The 17,325-nt window shown below is 38.4% G+C and overlaps 1 protein-coding gene across 2 annotated transcripts in view; it reads right to left on the reverse strand.

Moving 5' to 3' along the window:
• TRPS1 (transcriptional repressor GATA binding 1) overlaps positions 1-17,325 on the reverse strand; it is a 172,523-nt gene that overhangs the window by 146,490 nt on the left and 8,708 nt on the right. For both annotated transcript variants that reach the window (XM_005420688.2, XM_014306892.2), the window contains exons 3-4: positions 8,658-9,787; positions 284-887 (exon numbers count right to left, since the gene is read on the reverse strand). In XM_005420688.2, the coding sequence (XP_005420745.1) occupies positions 284-887; positions 8,658-9,787 (1,734 nt within the window). The remainder of the gene's footprint in view (positions 1-283; positions 888-8,657; positions 9,788-17,325) is intronic.

Consider the following 17,325-nt stretch of genomic DNA (forward strand, 5'->3'; position numbering starts at 1 on the left):
AGGAATGATTAAACAAAATTCAATCAGAGCTAAATAGCAAAAGCAGAAGCTTACTAATACTCCATCAATATATAGATTGGTTTATGTGAGCACTTTGGAAAATGTACCTGCCAGTTTGGCTCTACAAATTTGAGTCTTTCCTTGACTGTTTTTTTTGTTTCCATGCCCTAAAAGAACCCCAACCACGTTACTCCGGACCTGAAGAAATCATTTGCACAGCCAATGAAACATAACATACATGCAATCATAAAAAGCAAAAGATGGGGAGAAAAAGGTTTCCTACCCGTAATAAGGACTGGGATTCATCTTTTGCCTTGCCGTCCCCGGATCCAGAGTAGGGCTGGCTGAGCTGCCCGGCTTTCTCTGCTGCTCCGGCTGGGACACCCTGCAGGAAACCCTTGCCCTCCACTGCCAAGCCATAAATGGGCCTTGCAAGATGGGCAGCTTCTACATTTGGACTATCCCTTAAAGGCTTTGGCTGCTCTTGGCCGACAGACACGGGGGTCAGCAAGCCTAGACTGGTCTGCGTGTATGATGGGCTCCCCCGCAAAATGTCTGTTCCTCTCCAGGTCACATTGCGAAGATCATCACTGGGACTGTCAGTCCAGCCTTTCTCCTTGAGCACTTCCTTATCTTCTATCTTTTCTCGCTTCACTATGCTGTCAGATACGGGCTCCCCTAATTTGGGGTCTGGATTAATCAGACTGTAGACCTTAAGGTCAATTTTTGGCTCTTCCTTGATGGACGAAACGCCATGAGTGTCCTCCCCGTTGGCTGTAGTGATGTCCATCTCCTGACAGTGCACAGTGTTGAAGTGCTCTAGTAGTGACTGAGTGTCAACAGCTGTGAAGCTGCACTGACGGCATTTGTAGCAGTTATGTACTCGCCTGGAAGAAAACAAGAAGCACATTAACATGAGAGTCACCCCTTGGCCTTCCCTCTCACAGTGATTTTACCTACCAAGATTAAGAAAATAAATCAAACTTACAGTATGACCCTCTCTAAATAAAGCAAGCAGGTTTACTTTGGTATCTTATACAGCAGGGTAAAAATACTGCTGATTTTCCCCTCATGCCTTGCAATGGCCTCCTATTGTTCCTTCACATTCCATGGTATTATTCTAAACTTCATAAAATTTTCCTTGGGATTTTGTGTTTTTCTTCTTCAGTTTGCTGCAATATACTTTTCACTTTCTGCTGCAGCAGGAACACTAAAAAATGTACTTTTCAACCAAAATCAAATAGAAGAGGACAGTTCTCTTGTTATTAAAAAAAGACTTCAAATAATATAAATCTATGTTAGAAAGTTAAAACATTTTAAAAAGTCCTTTACTTTCTACCTATTCCATATTACTTTTGCTTGACAAAGATGATTTTGAACAGAGCTCTGGTTAACTTAAGGATAAGAATACACCAAAGGACAGAAGGCTGTACACAAGAGACAGCAGTGTACACTTGGTTCTCTATGGACACTTTAGCACAACTTAAAAAGACGCAGCTCTAAAGATAAAGCACAATAGTTGGCTGTGTCACTACAAACTGCCTTTCCCATCAAATATAGAAACTCTTGGGTAGGAGCTGTGGAACACAGTGGAATAGCACGCCTTCCTGTTTTTACTCTAAAAGCCTATAAAAAGTACTGCATTACTAAATTATGTAAAGCATATGTTGCTACATGAGAACAACATGTTAGCCACTTACTGTATCTATCATAGAAACAGAACACTGTTTATGAGCTCTCTAACGCCATTATGAATAATTGTTCATAGCACAGGAGTGGTCAGAGCCTTTCATCAGGCCCCGGGCCCCGCTGCACCCGGCATCCTACCAAAGCTGAGCAAAATTTCATCCCTGCTCTGCAAAATCTACAGAACTCTACAAGAGCTTCTCCCTACAGACACGCTCACAAATCCACACCCCAGGCATTCGGAGTCTCAACAGTGTCTTTAGCCAAACTAAAAAAATGAGCCTTTCACTATCCACACAGGACAAAACTTGTATGAGAGATCTGTTACTGCCCTGACTCCAATTGTTAGAATTAATTCCTTTAAGGCCAAATCTTTGTCTAAGTGAAGTCAATGGCAAAACTCCCATTGACTTCAGTAAGAGCAGGATTTGGCTCTCGGTGCATCTGTAGAATTGGAATGATACACAAAATGTCCCTTTTAGACTATGATAGTTTAGAAGGGACAGCTTGCCAAACTTATTAAACCCCCTTGCCTTCCTTCTCTCCTTTTGTTGGAAAAACAAACCATATGTTATTTACATTGTCTGATTTTCTTGCAGTTGTGTCAGCGCACAGACATGAGTACACATTCAGATTCATGCTTTTCAGTCCTTGTGCAATATCAGTTTTCTTTTTGTCATTTTCCATATTTATATTCATTTTAAGGGACTAGATGGTCTTGTTCCATTATGCAAAAAATAGACTCAGTTATTCTCCACATAGCCTTATGGCAACAAAACTCACTTGTGGGAGAGCAAGCTGTGGGTTAAAATCTTGTTCTGGCCATGTTCCTTTTCCTTCATTCTACAATTATGTTTTATTAAAATCAGCTTGTCTCTCAATGCGACACTAATATATTCTCTCTTGCAACTCAATTCTTCTCTAAACCAAGCTTAATTCTCTCCTGAACCAAAAAAAAAAAAAGAAAAAAGAGTGCTATCTGATCAAAACCATTTTATAAATACAAAAAGCCAAGCTATAAAGAGGGTCAGCCCTGTAAAGGTGGGATACCATCAGAGAAGTCCAAGTTAGACAGGGGCTAGTTATCTTAAAAGCCAAGTTAAACAAGACACCATTTGGGGCTAATGGCTCAACCACATACACTCCCCATGTGAAAGTTTATCAATCCTTTGGGACACTACTTAGCCCTAAGTGTCTCTTGTTTAACTTGGCCATTTCAATAGCTAACCCCCTTCCTAACTTGGCTCTCATTTACAGATATCACACCTCCAAACAGCTGATCTTTTTCTGCCTAACTTGTCTTTTTTTATTTTTCCATTCCACACTGGCTAAATGTTTTTGATCAGGAGCCATATACACCACACTTCTGAGGACACAAATAAATGCTGAATATTACATGCAGTTGTAACTACATGGCTGAGGCCCAGTTACAATCACCCTTATTACATTAAAGGTTTGTTAATTTAAATTATTTCTAATTGATTCAAAGACAGTCATATAAGCATTCCTTCATTCTTCTGTGAGACTGTGATAAGCACTGTGATGTGGAAAAAATGAAGCTATACTTCAGTAGATAGTAACCCAACAGGCTTTTTTTTTTTCAGAATATATAGTTTCCAGTATGCATTAAAAATCTGCCATCAACATTATAAATCTTGATACTTCACATGGGTTTGTCCTGTGGGTTATTCAGTCCCCAAGCTCCAAAATGCAAGCTAAAGTTTGGAGCTGTCCAATATAAGTCACAGTCCCAAATAATAAAATAGTAACTATCATCAGTCATTAGAAAACTTTTGAAAGTTGGAAACTTATTCTTTCCTAGAACAACGCATAAAAAGAAAATGTTTTCTTCTCAGTTTTCACTCCACCCTGACAGCAAGCAGGGAAACAAATTTGCAATGTTTGATTTCTCTTTTACTAGAAATTAAGCCTACTCTATGCTTCTAAAAGCCCAAGTTACATCTAGAGTTGTGTACAAAGCTCTTCAAGGCTAAGCAACAAAATTTTAAGAATTCCAGTCTGCAAAGTACACAAGAAGCATTCCTATGCATTACCTCAAAGTTACACCTTACAGCTAAACCACAGCTATACCATCTGAAACTCTGAATTCGTCTGATGCAATACTGCGTGTTGGTACAGAGCTACTCTAAGGAGAGGAAAATCTTGGGATGGAAGAAAGTGATGTAAATGAAGAAGAAAACAGCACTCTTCCTTCTTTGTTATTGTTTATACAGCCTTCAAGAACACTAACAGCCGGTTCAAGCCACAAACTGGCATTCTCTGCAATATGGCATTGGGTTAGCAATGTTATCCCATCCACTGAGGTCAATTAGCACTATCATTTCTACTACAAAATAAAGCAAAGACGTGATTATTTGTGGACAGTAATTCATGGCCCAATCCCAAGATTAAATATCAAGAAATTCAGGCAAAACCTTTGCTGCACAGTTACATTCTGAGAAGGATAAAAAATCTTATCATTATTCATACTGAAAAGTACCTGAATTGAGCACTGTAAGATACAAGGATTTTCCCTCACAAAATCTTTATGTTGGAGAGATTACACGGTTGGGGTTTTTTATGGATTTAATGTTCTTTATTTGAACTTCCTAACAGGCTGCAAGAATCCCAACACTAGCCAGTTGTTAATTAAGTCTTGTTGACATACTTCTAACTAGTCTGAAGTATTACAAAACACCATCTTCTACAAAACAAGTAATTTTTTTTTTTTTAATTACCCGAAGACAGTCCTAGGCTCTAGGGCATAGAAAATATTCTGGAAGAAGGTATGGCTGTCGTCTCAGTTCCATTTTTTCACATTTTATTTTAATTATAAATATAATAATTATTATCATTTCTCATGAAGAAACAGGTTCATAAGAAAGTTAACTTTTGAGATGGGTGCTGCACTCAAGCTTTTCAGAAGAAAAGACAGTCAGCAAAGCAAGGAAGAAAACGCAGTGTAGTGTTAGAAAGGAGAGGAGACAGGGCAGAGTGGAGAGCAAGACTGAGATCAAAGGAGAGCAAAAGCCATTGGCAAGAGCAAACAAGTTCAGAGCAGTGAATTAAGGTGTCAGGAGGATGGAAAAGGCCCTCACAGCTGCTGCTATTGTTCACTGAGTGAAGGTTTCTGCTTTGCTCTAAAACTGGGAGCTGGTGGGCCTCAATTGACATTTTTTCCTGGAGTTTCTTCTCTGGGGGAAGTGTCCCAAAGGTGCCACATTTCCATACTCTGCATGTCTGAGACCCTGCTCTGGCTTTTTGTGCCTGAGAGTCTGGGGGTCAGTCCCAACAGCCCTGTCCCCAACACCCCATCCCTGAGCTGCAGCCCAGGCACTGGGAAAACACAAGCCCCAAGCACCCCTTTGCCTTTTGCTCCTCTGCCTCCTTTATCTTTGAGAGGTAAGGAATTATTTCATTAACTCAAAATTAATTTCTAAAGAGAGCCTTACAAAACTGCTGCCATCCACATTTTCAAAATTTATTAGGAAAATTATTCTACACCATTGCCAAAGCTTTTATTTCATTTGAGTCTTTACATTTTCATATCATATTTTGCAATTTAATGAATCACTATCCTACCTTGTTTTTAAAAAGCTTAAAAGATTTTTCAGCATAGCACTTCTAATTATAACTAGCACTGATCAAATGCTTTCAGTCAAGTAAGGTTTTACATGAAAAATTCTATCTTTTGCCAAATTGAAAAAATGCACTGTTTTCCCACATTTTAGCGAAATGATAAGAAAAAAGAGGCACTTCTGCAAGAAGCTGCTTTGATTTTAAAAAAATAATCAAAATTAATTATTTTGGAACAAGCAGGAAAATAATCTCTAGACTAAATGAAACAACATGCAAAATTTGCCCAAATACTCAGTTTGATTTTTATCTAAATTAAAAGTGTTGGCATCTTCTGGCTCATCAGAATACCAGACAGTTCTAAGAAAAAACTAAGCTTTGCAATGAACATGAATAGTATGTGATTCCTCAGAGGTATAATGGAAAATGAGTAGTAGCAGAATTAGTGGAAAATGGAGGCCAATAAATCTTCTAGGGATTTATTTGAATAAGCACATTTTAGTGAGGTTTAAATACAAGTAAACTCAAGTGCAATGTGATTCATTGACTTCAAATTTAAATGAACAGCTCTCAGATAATCATGTCAAGAAATACTGAATGAGTACTAAGTGTAAATATACATTTCTGTAGAAAGAAAAATTGGAAAGAACTGCTTTTGCAAATTCTAATACTGTTGCAAATACATGGTTGCAAAGAAATAACATTGGGATATTAATTTTTTAGCTAGCAATACATAGTGAAATTGTAGATGTGGAGCCAAAAGGAAGCAAAATAAATAATAAAATAAATTAAGCATGTGGTTCAGACACAAGACTCGAAAATTAAAATAGTGCAGATAAAAAATATATGAATCAAAATATATAAGTAGCATCTAAAGCCAACACTGATACTCCAGATTATCAAGGCTAAATCTAAATATGGGAATAGCAGAACATTTTTTTCCACTACATTAATGTTTAGTATTATGCTTACTGTTAGAATCCATTCAGCTCCTTATTTTATAAATGAAGAGGTTTTAGAGACACAGACATGTACAGCATTTTAAATACATCAGATGCACATAATGTGTGGCATAAAAGTGTTGAGACAAATTCTGATTAAGAAACAGAGAAACCCAGTTGGATGTGAGCTGACTACATTAGCATGTTTCTGTCTATCAACAAACACTACTATTTTATAGATGTTTTACTTCTTAAAATCTGAATTGTGCTCTGTCTTTAGGTTCTAAAATACAAAAAGGGAAAGAAAACACATATCTGATACATGCCAGACTTCTACTAAAAAAAAAGGCCTGGTAATAATAATAGAAACAAAAGTTATAATGCCTCAAAAGTTTTAGTTTGATAGAGTGAAAATTAGGTTATACATAGAAAAACAATAAAACCTGCTGGTTTTTGCCATTACAGAGCAAATAAACTGAACTAACTTAGGTGATTTCAAAAAAGATGGACAGTGGGGGAAAACAGCAGCAGTACAAGTAGAAAAGAAACAAAATTCATATTATCAAAGGGGAATTACAGGAGAAAGGGAAAGAAGTTGGCAGTTATGGGGACATTGTACTTTGCTTTACACACGTCCTCAGAGTAGTCAATAATGTCATAGACTGGAGTTAACAGAGTATGTTGCTCAAGTGTTTTAAGCAAAATAGCCTAACCTTAGACAAACAATTTGAGACTAAAATGCTTAGTGTATCTCTTGATTTTCCAAAGTTCAGTTCCCTGTGACTACTGCCAGTACTGCAGGGTGTTGAGCCCTCCTAAGGAGCAGCTACAACTACCCCATCTCAGACTGAGCACTTCATTTTGAAAGTCATGGCTTCTCCTTTCTTGGGAAAAAGTATCCTTAGCTCAGCATGCTTGTTAAAACTTAAATTACCAGCTGCAGCAAAATAAAAGGTTGGATTCTTTCAGTAAAGGAGCCATTTCAATCTTCCAGTTACTTAACCACTAAAAAAAGATCATGCCATGCCCCAGCAGCGGACAAAGTGCTGCCTATGGAGTTCTTCAGCATGGCTCAAAGCTGTTATAATAATGCTTGGAACTTAGATACCACTTTTCATCTTCAAAGCAGTTTACAAACATTAACTAATTAATCCACACAACATCCCTCAGGCCCACTTGGATCAAAAATGGGGAACTGCATGCTGGGACCTGAATCCTCTGTGGGCCCTAGCTCCAAATTAAAGATGAGCAATCTGCTCTTTTTTTTTTTTTCTAAATAGACTCCTGATATATTGCCAATGCAGCCCTCTGTTGGGCAACATTTGGATGCCCCCAGCTTTAATCTCTATTAAAGTATCATGCCCCAGTCTGCCTTTGTTAATTTTGGATGTCTTGGAATCTATTAAACATGGCACAGTTTCTTGAGCTTTTAACAAAGCTTTAGCTTTGAAAATGCATCTTCTTTTGTCTTCATTCTAGCTGGCTTCCACACAAAGATCTTTTAGATGAGATAGATACTGAAGTTTTCCGTTGTTGTTGACGCATTAGGCTTAACTATTAACATATTCAGCATGATTTTCTAATATTTAACATCACTTTTGCAGTGGCACATAACTGTTGCTCTTTACAAACTCTAGGAGCCAGCTCCTCCTCTGATGCAAGCTGGACTGCCAGTTTACAACAGCTCAGGAACTGACCCAAGAAGTTTAGCAGTGAGTTGGCTGCTACTATGACATTGTGTCAGACTGAGTCAGGAGACTGGCTGCATCCACCTCCAAATAGGAACATTAGCATTTAAAATAAATAGAATGACACTGTAAACCAGCAACATGAAAATAAGCATCTGCAAAAGGATCTTGGGGAATTACATCAACAGACAAAAGATTGTCTGCTCCCAGTGGGAAACGAACACCAAAACAGCAGTGGAATGCTCTTAAACTAATTATTACATTGCTGGACTTGGGAATGGAAAATACTACAAAAAGGTAGTACATTGAAGCACTGTTATGGAGCATAAAGGGTTCACAGTCTATCTTGGAAAGTAAAGCCATTTGTGTTCCCTGACTGAATGAAGATGCCAACTTTCTCAGAAAAAGCCTAAACTAAAATAGCACCTATAGTACCTAAAAGATTCTGGGTGGAAAATAGCTGACCAAACCTCAAATATGCTGAAACTTTAGCATCTGCACACAAATCCAAATTTCCCTCTCCTCTGCACAGGTTTAAATGTATAATTAAATCCACCAACTTAGCTGGTGGTTTTCCAAAACAAAGTGGATGTTGGATTGGACTCTGGCTGTAAAGATTTATATCTATACACATTCCTATTTTGATTTCCAGCTTCCTCAAATGTTTGAGGAATGGTGACATTTAATTAAGAAACTATGGGAGGGGGGTGGTGGGGGTGGTGGCTGTTTGAGTTCCAATCATTAATCATTTGAAACTTCTCCATACCTGTAGTGTCGGGAAATCTCTTCTTCCACCTGGGTGGTAAAGTCACATTTGGTACATGAGTGTTCTTTGTTCTCCTTGAGCGTCAGCGGCCCTTCTGCCCCTGGCAGAGCGTTTGTTTCTGGCTTGACATCAGACGCTTGGCCTTCATGTGCATTCTCATAGTGGAGCAGGAGAACGTCCACGTCGGGAGTGGAGAATGAGCACTGATGGCACTGGTGTTTGACTCTAGAGCTTCCTGTCACCCCTGGAGACAGGTGCAAAAGCAAGAGAGCACAGTGGGAACAATTACTTTTTCTGCAAGCAAATGGGTAAGTAATTTCTCCAAGGTGCTTTTCTGGGCTGCAGAGGCCTCGGGGACAGAACTGACAGTGTTTAATGGTACATTTATGAATGTTGTGTAGCTGCTGATAGTGACGGAGAAGCGGGCCCACCACTATTACATCTGGGCCATGGCTCTTTGAGTACCTAAAGTCACAAAACTGACAGTTGTAGCTTGTCACCATGCTGTCCTCTGCTCCTTTGCTACTCAAGTCTTTCTTTTTTGCCACACTCGCACCCTTTTCTGTCTTTGTCACTAACTCCCCATCTGCATTTTTGGCTAGATCATTCTGGTTAATGACAGATCCCCTAGAAAGCTTATCATTCAGATCTGGGTGGAGGCTTCCTGCCTGGCTTCCCCCATGCTGTTTGCTGTAATGTTCTAATAGTTTCAAAGAGCTGGACGATTCACAGCTGAAACTGCAAAATTTACACCAGTAGTAACTGGTAGTATCGGTACCATTTTGTCTAGAGGAATCTATTGGCTTGATGGGCACCGAATATCCAACTGGCGTATCATCTCCTGCTTTTACAGTGATTCTGTCTTGCCACTTCCCCAAGTCTCCAGAATCACATGGTCGAAGAGTAGGACTGGATTTATTGGAGTTTTTCTCTGAAGTTTTACCAGTATCAGAGGAGGGAAGGGCTGCTTTCATTTTGTTTGGGTGAGTCTGTAAGAAGTGTTGCTCTAGTTCAGTGGAGGAGTTGCCCATGTAGGTGAAATTGCAGAATTTGCAGCGGAAGTACTTGGTGTTGCCTTGGCAATCTGGAGTTTTCCGCCCAATTCCAATAAAGGTTCCACCTAAAGTAACCTGTGAATAAAGAATAAGGTCATTTTAGCTCCACTGTATATTTATTCAAATAGTAAGGAGTGGAAATGGGGGGGAAAGAGAAATAAAGAGAAATTGATTCATAAGCTTCTTTTATTAATCACTGCCACCATTTTCATTTGTACCATGTAAGATATCACACATATACCCTCACATTTGTATTTAACTTTTGTTGATGAATATTTTTAAATGTTTCTCATAGCTGAATATATATTCCATAGGAATAACAAATACATTGATTTGCAAAGACTGAGGGAAACATGCAGATTATCTTAGTGCTGATAGGACTGTTCCTTACTTCACTATATCATTAAATAGCATCACTGACAGCAGATCCAATAATCAGTTCCCACAGCTCTGAACCCTTTGGACTCCTGGGAGTCTATACCAGGTGTGGAAGAAAAAAACCCCTCAGTCTTTTGACTTAGATGCTTTAATCATATTTGTGCTTTACAGTCAAAGAGAATTGCTTTCTAAATTCAAGCAAGAAAAAATTTAATTTCAAATAACAAATTCAGTTTGTTGTGTCGGGAGTACAACCAATTCTTACAAAGATCATTCCTACACGAGTATCCAGTATCCACCAGGATGCCTTTTCATAGAGCCATACTGGCTGATGTCTCAAACAAAAGGCAGTTTTCTCAAGGATTACTCACTGCAGACATTCTCCAAGGAAATCTTCTGTTCCTCTCATGCACAGAGCTCAATTTAGTAAAACAAGGATGGAAAAACTACAGTAGAAAAATGGCATGTGGCAAAGAAAACTACCACACCCAAGCCCATGACATCACTAATTACACACACAAAAAATAAGGTAGGTCTACTTAACTGTTCTGATGATGTCTGAGCAAAATGCTCTGCAGGAAGGGAAGAAGGCTTCCAGGGCTGATGTTATTAAAGCCCGTGTTCTCACAGCAAAGCAGGCCTGCCCTTCCCAGGAGTGCACCACACCTGCCTCTGACATCAGGGGGAGATTTGCTGCTCCTGTACAACTGGTTTGAAGGCCAAAGAAACAATCTCTTGACAAAAATGTCACCATTGCACAGCTTCTTTTTCTGAGTAGCAAATAGTGTACAGCATCCAGAAGATAATTCCCAAAATCCACAGACATTGACTCCTTTGCCATCATCCAGTCTGCACCACATGGCGTAGACATGGGTGGAAGTTCCCTTGTGACATATTCTCAGTTTTTACACCCAGAAAATGTCTTACAGGGAATATAAAATTGAGCCTTGCAGAGTGTGATTTGCATTCTCCCAACCAGTAAGTGTATTACTACATTTCTGCAGGTTTCAGTTCTAATGCATTAGGCAAATGGTGTAATTATTTTTCTTCTCCTCAACAGCTATGCCACAAAGATAACATGATCACTGCTCATTGAGTATCACACCAAATGGAAAGACTCAGACATACAGAGAGCATGAAATGTAAACATTTTTAAATGTAATATTAATAATGCCTTTTAGCCATTCAGCTCCGAAAATGAAATGCTATCCTTTATACCTCATCAGAATTGAGCATGTATAGTGAGGCAATGAGTTACTAAACCATGATATAATGAGCTGCCTCTATTCAGCCTCCAAATCTTTCTTCTGTTTATTTTTTTCCTTAAGGAAGCAAAATCCCCATCCACTGGTTAAAATTTTTCCTTAAATAAACTGAAAATGGCTTTCTGTTTGTTTAGGAAACATATCTCATTAGGCAATGGTGAGTCAGGCAGCCAAATCACTAGAACTTAGCTGTAAGAACATTTTCACTTTCAACTGGGACTCCACATTCTGCTATCAAATTATGAACTTGGTTTTGACGAGTTTTTTTGCAAGAGAGATGTTTAACAGGTCTTCTGTAGTCTAGGAGTTACCTCCCTTTATTTATTTTATGACAGGCAAGAATTGGAGACAAAGCCATGCTGAGACTGATCCCATTGACAAAAGTGGGATCTGGGCCTGCTTTCCAGTATCTAGCACTTAAGGTCTTCATCCACTGCATTATTTCAAAGTTCAAAGTCTTAGTGGTGTCAAAAGACAACTTAAAGAAAGCACTGATGCAATTAAGTAAACAGAAAATAACAGCAGTTCACTGCATGATTGCATAAATTGCAAGGTGATCTGGTTTCGTTCATTTAATTAGATACGTGTGTTTGTTCTATGCATGCACAGAAGACTGACCAAAATGCTTTACCTTAAATGGCTCTAATGAGTAAATACACTGATTACTCTCAACTGTCCAGCCACAGAGCAACAGATAACAAACCTATTTTGCAGACACTCTGTGGATGCCAGTTACAAACTCTGAGTGACAATAATCCCAGCTGCCAGTCACTGCTAATTACTTTTATTTCAGAACATTGGTTAAACATATAGTACTACTATTTTCTACACTGGACTGTAAATCACATCACTTCTGTAACTTGTGCTAATCCTGCTTAGTGGTCTACACAGCAAGTTTGTGTTCCATGCTAATACATCCTTCTCTGCATTGCAAGAGGATAAAGAAGAATTAAATATTCCCACAGTGCTTGCGTTAAGTTCTTGTAATGTGGGAAATACATCTTTACACAACTTGAATGTAATTGATTACCAATTATTGGTTTGGAATTTCCCTGAATATCTGCCGCAATTCAAAATAATTCTTTGCATTAGTCCATGTGTGAGAAGTAACTCAGGGTCACCTTAATGTTATTACACTCAAAAGCCTCCTTTCATACATAACAAAGCCTACTGAAAGCTCCAAGAAGGTCGTCATTCAAAGACAACTAAAGAAACTGATTTCCATGCAGAGAGGTTGGGAGAAGCACTTGAAGTGACAGTATAAACTGAATCTGTTTCAGCTTTCAGCCAGCCACATTTGAAAGAAACCCACACATTTGCAGAACTGTCTGGATTCCCACACTTTGCTCAAATCTTGGCTTGACTTCCAGATTTTCCAGTTATATGTTGTATGTCTATGTACAGGCACTAAACTTATTCACTGGGGATATAATTGTCCTTCATCTTCTGCTCTCTCTGATCTGCCCCACAAAGAGGAAAAGTAAAGGAGAAGGAGAAAGCAGAATATGACTGGATAGATGGATGGATGGATGGATGGATGGATGGATGGATGGATGGATGGATGGATGGATGGATACAGACAGAGAGATAGAGATATAGATAGATAGAGATATAGATAGATAGATAGATAGATAGATAGATAGATAGATAGATAGATAGATAGACAGACAGATATTGAGGTATACATAATATAGCAATCAATATCCACATTTCTGTGTGGTATCAGAAGTGATAGATTCTTGTATTTACTCCCTTATTTCATTCTAATCCCAGCAAAATTTCATCTCCTGCTCTGCTCTAACAGAGTTACATTTCCTTAAGTAGACACTTCTTCCCAACATAGAAAAGAACCTAAACAAAAGCAATGCTAAAATTCTGCAATTCTGTTCTAGCGCTGGAGTCCAAAGTTGGTGACACAGCCACTAACAGTCACAAATAGAGGTACATCTTGTAGAGGAAATATAGGAGCAACTATAGATCAACAGTTCCCTCAACACACAAAGGAGAAAATTAATCTTCACAATTCTCTTTTTAAAGAGAACCTAACATACAAGTTCAGACTGTGGAAGCATGATTTAATTCTTCCCTTCACTGTCATTTGCTTATGAAACCTTGGGATTATCACTTACTTCTGCAGCATCTCAACTATGGCAATATAGTTGGTATTAATTATTAATCTGTACAAAAAAAACCCCCAGATATTAGAATGGTTTTTCCATTCTTGTGCTAGATGTGGTTGCACTGATATTGTTTAAAAATTACTCTTCAAAGCCATGTCTCATTCTGGGATTAGACTGAAATATATTTCACAGTAATAAACTCAAAACTCTTAATCATTAAGTTTATTCATCAGTGGGGAAAATTGTCAAAATCTGAAGCTCATGTGTTAATACAACTAAGCTATCTCCTCAAACACCACACACATTTCCAAAAATAGCCAGAAAAAGGAGAAAAGATAGCACAATAATTGACAGTGTTTCAAGATGTACTTTCTAAAGTATATTGGCAAGTACATCAACAAAGCTGTGTAATTGCACTATATTTTTCCAACAGATATGTCTACATTAATTAGTCAAGACAATGATTTCATGGAATAGATGGACTTGAGCAAATAGAAGTACTTTCTTCTTTCTTTTTTTTTTAATGGGTCTTTGATTTTTATTTTGCCCTTGGCCCAAATGCTACCCCTATTCTCTCTCCTGCTTTTCAAAATTCAGTCCTAAATTCCATCACACCAAACCAGTTTACAAATACTTCTTACAGAATCAGAAAAAAATCACCAAGGAAGAGAAAATCTGCCCACTCCTGTATTAATGTATTTCATGCAGAAAATTCTACCAGCAGAAACTATATCCACATAAGAGATCAACCACAAGGATTACATGCTCAGGGTAAAGCTGTCTTTGACCCCTGGCTTCTTCTGCAAGTACTGATTAGAATCCATCTGCACTGGAACATCAAACGTTAATGTTTTTTTTTTCTTACCTGGGTTACAGCTTTGGCTAATCAGGAGGTGAAAGGCTCCAGATCCCTTACCAATCTTCTGAGCCATCCAGTCTGCCTTTGCAATTACTCTTAATCTTCTAATCCTAAAATATTTTCTAATGCTCTTGTTTATTCATTTGCTTTGTGCAATATAGCATCCAGAACATTTTGACCATCCCACATTTATGAAGTTCTTCATGTCATGCAGGCCAGAACAGATTCCTGGCTTTCATGCAAGTTTGTGTAACACCACCCAGTTCTCTAACCTCCCCTGTGGAGAATTCACTCCCTCTCACTCTCTTTCTGCATTTTAAACCAGGAGAATCTTCAGAGTATATTCTTAAAACTATTTAGTGTGATTAATTTACAGGTACATAAATCTATGTTGCACAAGTGAAGCAAAAACTCAGGGCAAACTCCTGGCTTTCTGGGCTGTTCATACTTACCAAAACAAGAAAGCAAGCTACTGGATCACATTCATTCAAAGTGCATTCTTCTTGAGATTTATTCTGTTGCCATTGAACCCAACACAGTTTTTGTGTCATTAGAATTTTATAAGTATTTTTAAAACAAAGACTGTGACAGAACAATAACAGAACTTAAATTAAGGTCAGGAGACCAGATGTGCAAAACCAACAAAAGAAAGAAAGAGAAAATCAAGAGTTTCATTTGCTAACTAGTGCTACTAGACTAGTATCTAAAGAAGCACCATTCCTTCTATTCTCGGCAGATAAAATTACCAGACAGTTCCTTGGCTACTGTAAACTCACACAGCCTAACAGGCTTAGAGGCAAACTCGCACTGATTTATATCTGAAGAAAACCTAGTTGCTTTTCTTTTTCCCCAGGAACTTTATTTTTTGAGCTCTCATCCTTTCTGTAGGCTATCTTAGCAGTTTATAACTTTAAATATAATATTACTAGTCTCACCAACTGTTTTTATTAGCCGCTCTTCAAACACAACCAAATATCCCTGCAATAAGGTAAGGAATATCAATACATAAACAACTTCGCTTTGAAGCCTGTGAGTATATATCACATCAGTTGTTCCACAAACTGTCCATCTGAATATTCTAATATTAGTCTAGACTACTTCTCACTGCAAGGCAGCTAAAATAGCTTATTTCTGCCACAGAGCAAGGCAATGTTTCCAGGCACATACAGTGTAGCAGCTGACATGCTGTAAATCACTGCCCATCATTCTGAAGAGTAAAGGTGCAAATATCTCCATGGAAGTGATATAAAGAACTTCTACTGCATATAACCATACAAATCATTGCCTATCAGCTATTGTCAATATAGAATTTAAATACCTCTTCCATGTGCTTTTTCACATAATATTTGTAAATATGCACGTATGCAGTTATATATGCATTAAGAAGCAAATATACGTATACGTTGCTCCCAAGCAAATGCATATGGACTTCTTTATATGTGTGATTTACCACCACCAATTTCTCTACCTGACATCATTTTTTTTTCATGTCAGTTGTTTAAAAGAGATGGCTGAATCCTGTACTTCTGAGAAGTGACTCTCTCAAGTGTGCAAGGCAGCCTCCAAGCCTGATCATGACCCAGAAGTAAGATTTAAAATAAATAGGTATGCCCACGTGCAGGTGCAACACTCAAACAGAGCTTGATAGTTTTCAGTTTATCAGCAAAGTGCCCAGGGAGTCTGCAACATGGCTGACACGAAGTGAGCCTTGTGTGACATCCATCTTCATGCAAGTTCTGTTCTAACATATGCTGCAAAAACTAGCATGGCATAATGTACTCAACAAGATCAGGGTACATAATACGCAGCAACAGTTGTTCAGTTTAGTCAATTCTAATTCCTGTATTATGGACAATTAAGCCAAAATCAGTGAGACAAACAATATAAAATTTGGATCCATTTCTAAGCATGCAAGGAAAATGAAATTCATTCATATGCATGTTTCTGTTTGCTGACGTCAACCACTTATGCACCTGTGTCACCTTCTAGGAAGCCCTCTTGATGACAAAGAACTTTAAGAAGGTTTGATTTGCTAATAATACAAAAAAAAAATGATGTACTTGTTTAGGCCACCAATCTGTAATTGTCACTTTATGAGTCCCTTTGCCAAAATCACCAAAACGTAAAGGAAAACCTTTTATCCTGAGAAGTGCTGCTGATTACAACTATACCCCCAAAAATTCTGACATTTTTTTAAGTCTTACCTTCACAGCTTCATATTCAATCTAACTCTTGATACAAGCATGGAGGACAAAAAGCAGAACCTACAAATAAAATCACTGTTTCTCATTCAGCTGAATCCTAGTTAGACTAGACTTTATACTAGTTAAACATGTCTAACCTGAGAAGAGAAAACATGCCAGATTTGATACACTGAAATCCAGACCACTAAAAACCAACCAGGGCATAACACCATGTAGACACATAGAACTCATCAGTGATTTATAAAGGACACAAGAGGAAGAGCTTTACAGACTCTGTGTGGGCACTTCTACCACTTTCTAGGACACTGAGCAGCCTGCTGAAGATCCAGAAATGCTTTCGGTTGCTGTGAAAATCTATGAGAAGTTGCTAGCCTTATTCATTATATGTACTTACATAATGTTCATTATACGTACATATGTATGTAACCAGTAGGTCAAGGGAGATGACCCTCTCTATTCTGCTCTCTTGAGACCCCACCTGGTCCACCTGGGCATGGGTATCCAGCTCTGGCATTCCCAGCTTAAGGCAGACATGGACCTACTGGAATGAGTCCAGAAGAGGCCATGAAGATGATCAGAAGGCTGGAGCACCTTTCCCATGAAGAAAGGCTGTTCAGCCTGGAGAAGAGAAGGCTCTAGGGAGAATTTATAGCAGACTTCCAGTACCTAAAAGGGCACAAGAATGCTGAAGAGGAACTTTTTATAAGGGCATGTGGTGACAGAACAAGGAGTGACAGCTTCAAACTGGAAGTGGATAGGTTTTAAATAAGATATTAGGAAGAAATTC

The sequence above is a fragment of the Geospiza fortis genome, unplaced genomic scaffold (genome assembly GCF_000277835.1).
Source record: "Geospiza fortis unplaced genomic scaffold, GeoFor_1.0 scaffold111, whole genome shotgun sequence".
NCBI lineage: Eukaryota > Metazoa > Chordata > Aves > Passeriformes > Thraupidae > Geospiza > Geospiza fortis.